Source organism: Nanorana parkeri, unplaced genomic scaffold (genome assembly GCF_000935625.1).
Source record: "Nanorana parkeri isolate BGI_ZX_2015 unplaced genomic scaffold, ASM93562v1 scaffold191, whole genome shotgun sequence".
Taxonomy (NCBI): Eukaryota; Metazoa; Chordata; class Amphibia; order Anura; family Dicroglossidae; genus Nanorana; species Nanorana parkeri.
This window is the reverse complement of record NW_017306459.1, coordinates 1,721,972-1,731,420: the sequence shown is the minus strand read 5'-3', so window position 1 is coordinate 1,731,420 and position 9,449 is coordinate 1,721,972. Positions and strand designations below refer to the sequence as shown.

Sequence of the window (9,449 nt, the reverse complement as noted above, 5' to 3'; positions counted from 1 at the left end):
TATATATATATATATAATATATTTGTTTTTGTTTTTTTATGTAATGTAGAGCAACCAACGGAAATGTAATCAATGTAGTCAGACTTATAGCACTTGAGAAACATGGAGCAGCTCTACCCTCTTGTCTCCAATCCCGCTGCTGGAACGTCGGTGTCTGGTGTAGCTTCCGCCAGAGCCTTCACTGAGCAATAGATAAAAACCGGCACTCGAATGGGGATCTGTCCATCCAATACTTTATTTGCAAAAAGACACAAAAGCAGCAACAAACAAATGTTTAAATGTTTCAGGCCCCAAACTGGGCCTTAGTCATAGCAAGGAAACCTCAAAATGGCATATCTTAAGTACCCACAGATACACACAGAAAAATGTCAATCCCAGATATTACTCGATAATATCCACCCGACCTTAATACTAATCTTCAGAGTGGGAAGACACTACTGTAGCACCATAAATATGACTTCATAATATTTATTATTGGTAGGATATAAGCTAGCATTCTATAGTCAGGCTTTTAAGATGAGTCTGCAGGTAGTTGCTATGGATTATTGTATGTCTGCAAGAACTTTATAATGGGCATTTTCTAATGATGAATATAGATCAATGTGGTTCAGTTTAACCGTTTCGCTGCCAAAGGTGTGTGGTTTACATCAGAATAGAAATGTTTCTAGCTGGCCAGCTCAGTAACTCTTATGTCCTTGGCATTCCCTTCTTGCTGAAGCAAACATGAACTTTTTTTAATTCAAAATCTGCTTTTCATTGAGAGTTGGGATGCACCAATACTAGTACTCGTACTCGCCCAAATGCTCTGATACTTACCCCTGATACCGGAACTTCCGGTCAGTGCTGCGAGGGGAACAAGGAGCCGGCTTTCCAATCAGGAATGACTCGCTGCCCGGCTTCCTAGATAGCCGGGAAGCAGGCTCCATGCTGATTGGCCTGGAGGCCAGCTCAATGCTGATTGGCTGGGAAGCTGGCTTCCCAGGCCAATCGGCTTAAAGCCGGCCAAACAGCATCAGCATGATTGGCTGGGAAGCCGGCTTCCCGGCCAATCAGCATTAAGCCGGCAAGACCGCATGGTGCGTGCTTCCCGGGCAGCGGGTAATGACCTGGCTTCCTGAGTGGACGGGAAGTCTGCTCGGTGCTGGTTGGCTGGGAAGCCAGCTTTCCGGCCAATCAGCATCAAGCCGGCCAAACAGCATGGAGTGGGCGTCCTGGGCAATTAAGAAGTAATAACACGCCACCCGGCTTCCTGATTGGCCAGGAAGCCGGCTCCATGCTAGCAGAAGTACCAGGCTTGGTATTGGTGAGTACCGAACGATAAATATCGGTACTCGATACCGAAAAAAAACGGTATCTGTGCTTCCCTGATTGATAGTACACTGCATGACTAGTATTTTTGTTTGTTATTTTCCATATTTGTGTTGCATGTGCTGGCAACCTACAGCAAAATGCTTTTGGGTATTTTTTAATCTCACAAAGCAGTTATAAAGCATTTCAGTTGTGCTGAATGGCTTTTTTTTTTTCTTAAACCCTTAAAGCAAACTTGTACTTTGCTCATGTAAGTCAATACAACAATTTTACTTTAATGCCCCCCTCCAGCAACACATACTCTCATTTTCTGCACCCCCTGCCACCCATTGGTGTTTCCAGGTATGAACGAATATGTGACTCGCTTTGTTACAGCACTGGTGCTCCGTGATTGGCCCAGTGCCTTTTGCATGGGCCAATCACCAGAGGCCTTCTGGTGGCTGAAATAAGCTACGGCGGAAGTGAAGAAAAAGTTAAGCATTTGTTTAGTTTGCATTTGTTTAGTTTGCATTGCTTATTTAAAGCTGCAGTCAATCCTTGCCTTAAATGCTGTATTTAAAATTACCAGAGTGAAGTTGAACGATCCTTTTAAGGGCTTCAAAACAGCTGTTGACTTCAATAAATTATAGAGAATAAATTTTACTGTTTATTTCGTTTTCAGTGGTCCCACTTTTACTGCTTTTGTGCTCCTGCGGCTCGAAAGCAAAAGGATTTTTAACAGTTCCAGAAGATGGCCCTGAAGGAACAATTCTTATACACAACAAAGAAGGCCCTATACCCGAGGACACAGTAAGTACTAAGATAATGATGAAAGCATAACTGTTTTTGCTCTTCTTTTCAGATAATATTCCTTGGTATGATCCCCGCAGTGGAAATGCACCGAAACACATGTAATATATTGTTTTAGACTGAAAAAGCAGCTAGTCTGTATTGCAGTGAAATTTTTATATGACGCCCTGTAACCTGAAACATGCAGCATTTATATAAACAAAAAAAATATGTGGTAATGAGATCAATGGGAGTGATACTGCCCCCTTTAACCACTTGAAGACCGGGGTGTTAAACCCCTTTCCTGTCCAGGCCATTTTTCAGTATTCAGCAGGTTCTTTGACTGACATTTATTCCGTCATGCAATGCTCTACTGAAATTAATTTTATATTTTTTTTTTTTGGTACAGACCGAGCTTTCTTCTGGTGGTGTTTTTAATCACATTTTTGTTTATTATATAAAGAAAAACACCAAAAAGTTTCCCTCACGTTATCAAACATTTTTATTATTACCCAAATATATTGTAAAATATAAAAGACGGGGTCACGTCGGTTAAACGGGGAACATGTCAAGCCATAAAATTGCATGTGCCCATCAAAAAACTCGAAAAACTACAATGCCCAACATTGGCCATAGGCAAGGCTTAAAAAGCTTTTACCGCTCATCAATTTAGTGGCCCTAGAATTATTGCGCTCACTCTGACATTCATGGTGTTATGTAACATGTGCGGTGCAATGGGCACAGTCATCATTTTGGCACGTAGGCGCATCCATCACATGTTTGCATGTGGGGGGGAGGGGACTTTAAAAAAAAAATTGTGTTTTTTATTTGTATATGTGACTTCTTTTTTAAGAAGCCCCTTATGTGATATCAAATTTGCAGGTCCTCTTTATGGAGACCTCCTTTATTGTCACCTATGGACCCCCAAAGAAGCTGATGAAGCAGAGATCTGCTTCACCAGCTTCTCTCCAGCTACAGAAACCAGAGAATGACCACTGAATGCAGAAGTGATGTAATACACATCACTTTAGCATTCAGAGACCGGAGAGGAGATCAGGGGGAGATTGTGTCTGACTCCCTGGACGGATCCTGACAATGCTGTCGAGATCCACCCAGCTGGCTGATTGACAGCTGGCTCTGCCTATCTAGAGGCAGAGCCAGCTGTGCCCGCCCCTCCCTGTCCATTTCTCCACTGAGCGCTGGAGAGAGGAGGGGTGGGGGGGAATCCCTGCGGGGAGCGCTGACTGACGGTCACGGCTCTCTGCAGGAAGATGATCGGAAAGTGAGCGAGGGACGGTATGTGTTCGCTCACTTCCCGATCTATAGAGCCGACGTGTGATAGTTTCTTTGTCACAGGTTGACTCGAACTAGGAGGATGAGTGAAAATCACTCGCCCTTCTAGTTCTCCTTTAACAACTACAGTATGTAGGCTTTCTACAATCAGATAGAAATACACTTGGCCAGCATTACAGTGCTGTTCATAAATGTGAATAAAGGCAACTGAAGGAGACTTTTGTAGACTTTTAGGTTATGCAATCTATGCAATCTCTGATGCAAAGAGACACTTTGCCCTGTGAATAATGTCTTTAGGTGAAATGAAATTGACTCTTTTTTTTTTTTTCTTTACAGGCTGTAATGCCACATGCAATTGGGGTTATTGGTGCTGCGGGAGCAGGGGCTGGGGCTGGGGCTGGAATGCTAAAAGGCAGTGGCTATGCAGCGGAAGCTATGGACGGATACGATTACAGCTCTAAGGGGATGTACAGTTCCAGTATGTATGGAATGGGTGGACGATATGAAGAACATGGGGCTCTGCTAACTGCAGGAGAAATGGCGGCTGGAGGTGGAGCTGGCATGAGAGCTATTGGTGTTCTGGGCTCAGGAAGTGGAGCTGGAGCTCAAGTCTCCTTTGGTGCTGCAGGTTATGGTGGGAGCCAGGCTGTTCTGAATGAAGAATTCATGAGAGGCTATTTCTTTGATGTAAGTATCTTTGGGATTTTACTCTGTGATTGTTGTGTTATCCCCATTTTTCAAGACTCAGCAATTCTGTAACCTCCATACAGAAATGGATCAATCTATTTAAACAGTACAAGGAACTATATGAAGAGAGTTTTAAATACAGTGTTCAGGGTGCAGGCCTTTCATTGTTGTAGATTGAAGATTATTGGTTTTGCTCTTGCTAGCTTTGTGGATATATATAACAAGGCTTGGGAACCAAAAATTTACAGGTAACTAGGGATGCACCGATACCGTTTTTTCGGTATCGAGTACCAATATTTTTTTTTTACGATACTCGCCGATACTGATACCGAAAGTACCATTAAGGAAGCCAGGCGGCGTGTAATGACTCGCCACCTGGCTTGCTGATTAGACGGGAAGCCATCCCCATGCTTCTCATCACAAGGTGACGAGAAAGCATGGAGCCGGCTTTCTGGCCAATCAGGAAGACGGGGGCCGTGTAATAACGCGGCGCCCGGCTCCCTAATTGGCCGGGAAGCCGGCTCCATGCTCTTCGTTATGAGGTGACAAGGGAGCATGAAGCCGGATTCCTGGCCAATCGGAAAGCCGGGCGCCGCGTCATTACACGGCGCCCGGCTTCCTGATTTGCTGGCTTCCCGGTCAATCGGGAAGCCGTGCAGCTTGTAATGACTTGCTGTCCGGCTTCCTGGTAACGGAAGTATCGGGCTAGGCATCGGAGCATTTGGGTGAGTACGAGTATTGGTATCGGTGCATCCCTACAAGTAACCCTTCTGCCTGAATGTGTGATATAAATAAATGAGAATCCAGAAGCAGGAGTTTGTAATACTTTTAGTGGTGGGGCAGACACACATCAATGTCATTGTTAGATATGATTTTCCAGTATCATCTTCTTCTGTCTTGAAGATATAGGGTGGAAGAAGTTCAAAAGAGAAAATTGCTTCTGTTCTTGCATAAACCTCCAAAAATGTGTTTTAATTACAAAGTTACAAATGATTACAAGATAAATGGCATGAAGCTAAATATAAAAATAGTTATGTAAATGTATAAGTAAGTTCTTGTGTCTTCATTGTGTCCGTATGTAAGAATGCTCTAGCATGTGAGAATAGGTCCCTTTTTTCCTTTGCGACAATGTCCCGCCCATCTGCCATGAGCCAGGAGATATTTTAGAACATAACAGCTCTGGGACATATAGTCTTCAGCTGAAATCTGAAACTCTTAGACCACTGGTAGGAGTGAGGGGGATGGGGGAAAGAAATGCCCCCACCTTTTTCCTTGTCTTAACTATAAGTTAAAAAGCATTCAACTATCATATAAACCATATAATGGTGCATGTATCAATATTTATACATAATTCAATGTTCTTTCTTTTATGAATAACTTAATCAAGAAATATTACAGTAAAGAGATAACTCATAGTTTGTAAACACTTCATAAACTTTGATTTGGAATATTCTGCAAAGCGACCCTTACAGTCTTCCACAGTAATTAGGAATGTGGGCGGTTCTAGCTATCTCTGCCATCATGATTGATGAATAACATATGTGCAGCAAATAACTTCTAGTACAACCACAACCATGGACTTTAGTCTGCTTGCGTATATTCCCAAACTGAACAAATGAATATATAGAAAATCAATCTTCACTTATGTTCTTCACATTCATACATAATCCCTATATGAATAATACCCTATAAACAGTATTAGTATTGTTACTTCTATTCTTACGGGCATGGAGAGGATTAGTTGATGAAACTAACTGACCTTTACATTGTGTGAGATCATAGCCTTTACATGAAGAGGACATTTCTATAGAACTGTACTCGCAAAACATCTCTGGGCAGAAATTAAACTGCTTTTTTTTAGTGTTTGGTGGTCTACTATCCTTTTTATATTGTGAAATAAAAGGACAATATATAGTGTGTGTGCCTATATAGATTGATTATAGATGTTTTGAGTTTTCTCCATAACAATGGCTGTCATTTCTGATAATATATTGTGTTTTTTTGTTATCTTTTGTAGAAAGGCATGCTGTGTGCTGATGAAGACATGGCCCAGGCATCCAAAGACTGCATCCTTATGTATTCCCAGGAAGGAACTGGATCCATTGCTGGATCTGTTGGCTGCTGCAGTTTAGTGGAAGGCGAGTTTGAAGATGACCGCTATCTGGATGATTTGGGACTGAAGTTTAAAGTCTTAGCAGATATTTGCCTAGGTACAAATGTAGCCAGTGATGCAGAAATATCCAAGTATACAGCCTATGAGGAAGCTAGACGAGGTGCTGTAGTGTCACAAGTAGTAGCAGATATTGATCTAGTTGAGGAAGAAGAGGAGGAGGAGGAGGTAGAGCAACGTGACTTCGAAATGGAAGCTTCTTATATGTCATCAGAATCTCGTATTCAGGAGGCCAAACCAGTAGCGAGGGAGAATGTGGTGACTGGAGAATCCCTGGTCACTTCTAGATACGTGCAAGAGCCCATCATGCGCGGTAATGTTCTTGTCACAGAGAAAACCTACACCACTGCTCCTACAGTATTTTTCGAGCCAGTTCATAGACAGAATGTACTGGTGACAGAACGGGTAATTCGGCCCGCTACCAGCTTGCACAATGTGTTGGATCTTTCTGATGCAGAAAATGTTATGGTAACGGAACGCGTGATGAAATCTGACAAAGAATTGTCTGGCCTGATGAGTGTAGCAGACGCCCCTGATTCCCAGTATCTGCTGGTCACAGAGCGAGTTCTTGGACCCAGTAACAATATCAAGGCTGCTGTCAGCATCCCTGATGTGTCTATGGGGCAAAGCATGATCGTGACAGAGAGACATTTTACCCCAATATCTGGAATTAATGGCAGTGTAGTCATGCCTGCTGAGCTGTCAGCTGGCTCTAGTATGGGGAAAGAGAGCATCTCTATCTCACAAAGTGGGAGTCAGGGACGATCTGTGTATACAAAGGGGAGCTTCGGGGTGGAAGAAGTTCCATCTTCCGGTAGCAATGTAGGGAATTCAACAAGCAGAGTGACAAAATACAGCAAAGTACACTATACTCGTTCCTAAAACACTCTTGGGGAACACTCGATTTAGTGGAAAGTTTTGCTTTTGTTTGATACAAAGCCACTGAGATGTTATACAAAAGCACAAAGTTGCACTAAAATTCAAGAATTTGTTGAAAACTATTTTATATTAAAAAAAACTTTAAAAAAAATCTAGAGCACATGTCCTGCTGATCCACTGAATAGACCTTCATTTCTAAATGATATCTCATGATGGAACCTAAATTCAGTCTTTACATTTGTATTTCTAGAATGTACAGTAAGTTCAACTGGTGCCAAAGCTATTGAAACACCAAAAATCTCATCAGTCCAGAAAGTTTTTATTATATTTTTATAACCTCTTCAAATTAAAAATTGTCAAAAATAGAAAGTTTTTTAGAGATATTTAAAGCCAATTACACCACGTACGTTTTCATTTTTTCTTTTGCATTTTCAGGTGTAAATATTCAGGGATTAGTGTTAACATATGCTTGCTAATGGGGCCGTTCCCAATCTGAAATTCCAGCTCCAGCCAAAAATATATTATTATTTTTGGCTTTTTTTTTTTTAGCTTTGGATAATGTGAGAGAGTTAAACCTTTTTGTGTATTTTTGCTGTTGTAAAGGTTTCATCTCACTTTCCTACCATTTGACAAGTGTCGTAACAGGAAGTGAGGGGGGATCTTTCCAAAAAGGGACATAAACAGCAACAATATAAATAATTTTAGCAGAGTGTAGAAGCTTTAGAAAAAAGGCTTTGTTTATAATGCTGTGTCCCCCATTAGGTGATTCCTACTGTTTCCTCTCCAGGCTATCATGCCATCTAAAACTTAAAACGTTTGGACTGGAGTTGTGCTTTAATGGTGATTTCAGTGGATTGCCCTGGTGTAACAAATACACCTCCACTGATCTATTCCTTATTTGATTCTAAGGCTCTGCTGTCGGCCATTTTTATTAGTGATAAGCTTGTCAAGGTTCAGTATGTTGGCTGGCCAAGGAACAAAGGTATATCTGAGATCTCAGAGATTTGCTTTAGTTGGAACCAAGAAGAGATTAGAGGAACAGGGAAAAGTAGATATTTTCTCATACTCTCAGCCCCCATTGAGCAATGAGCCTTTTCAAGTCATTTTGAAGGATTTTTTGGTGTGTTTTGCGTCGGTCATTTTTGTTTTTGTGTCGCCTTTGTGTACCGCGCTATCGGAGCTCCCAATCTGGAAGATCTTCACGCCCAATTTCTTCCCAGGCCCTCTGCTGCTTGCCACATCAGAGGAGGCCGGCTGTTAGGTGCAGAAACACTTATGCCATGTATTGTCTGCCACTTCTGTTGAACTCTGTAGGGCCAAAAAAAAGCTTCTGTACTTTTTTGCATGACGAGAAGCAGCACGGTTCTCATTTGTGAAAGGGCACCATTGAATATAATGGGAATCCTCATATTGAGCATTTTAACACTTCGGGAAACGCACGACAGGAGTGATTGGGGGCTCGGAGAAATGAAATAATACTTTTTATAGCATATAGACATTGTTACAGACAAATACAATCAAGCAAAATTCTTTTAAATCTATTTTTACATTTAAATGAAATGGCCAAATAAATGTATATTTGACATAGTTTGGTATTTTTATTCAAATATTCAGGTTTGCCTTTAGTAGTCCTCCTGCACTGTTCTGTATTTGCATACGAGTTGCTGCTAGTTCCAGCAGCTATTCATCCTTTAATGGTTGTATTTAGTATACAGCGCGAGAAGTGTGCAAAGCACAGTCCCCCATGGAGAAAGAATTCACTACAAACATAAGGCATTCTTATAAATGTGTATGCTGGCTTTAACTGTTGGCCAACTGATTTGGTTGTTTTAGACCACAGATAATGAACTGACTATTGACTCTCTTGATGTGATAATGGGCTTTCCTATAAATAATTTTTGTATAAAAAGTCTACACTGATCATACATGGGCAGTGCCACTATTATTTACATTAAACCCTACTCGCCTTTACAGAAAGAACCACACACCTTCGTCCAACTGCTTTCTGAAAGTGTGTGGAATTTGTGGCGTTAATGAACATTGGGGTCAGCTCACTAAAGCATGAAGCATGCAGGATTTTCATTATTAACCATTAGTTAGCAAGGGTTGTGATTGCAATGGTTAATTCAAAGTTATATACACTGACAACGGTCAGACTGTGTAAGCGTTACATTTGGTAACGGAAGATTAATGTACCCCTTCAATAAATGGTTACGGTCACTTTGACTGACCTGACATCTCTGTGACCTTTTGTTAGCGCACTTGTATTGCAGCCTTAAAGTGTATTTCCACTTTTGCAGTCGAATTTGAGAAAACCCCTCTAATATGTTTGTGTTCCTGTATA

At 41.4% G+C, this 9,449-nt stretch overlaps 1 protein-coding gene across 1 annotated transcript in view; it reads left to right on the top strand.

Annotated features, from left to right (window-relative positions):
- The window catches only part of DSG2 (desmoglein 2), a 29,189-nt gene extending 21,899 nt beyond the window's left edge, over window positions 1–7,290 (top strand). Inside the window, exons 13-15 of the mRNA XM_018555305.1 lie at window positions 1,970–2,097; window positions 3,706–4,056; window positions 6,074–7,290. Of these exons, the coding sequence (XP_018410807.1) occupies window positions 1,970–2,097; window positions 3,706–4,056; window positions 6,074–7,108 (1,514 nt within the window). The 3' untranslated portion in view covers window positions 7,109–7,290. The remainder of the gene's footprint in view (window positions 1–1,969; window positions 2,098–3,705; window positions 4,057–6,073) is intronic.
- The last annotated feature ends 2,159 nt before the right edge of the window (window positions 7,291–9,449 follow it).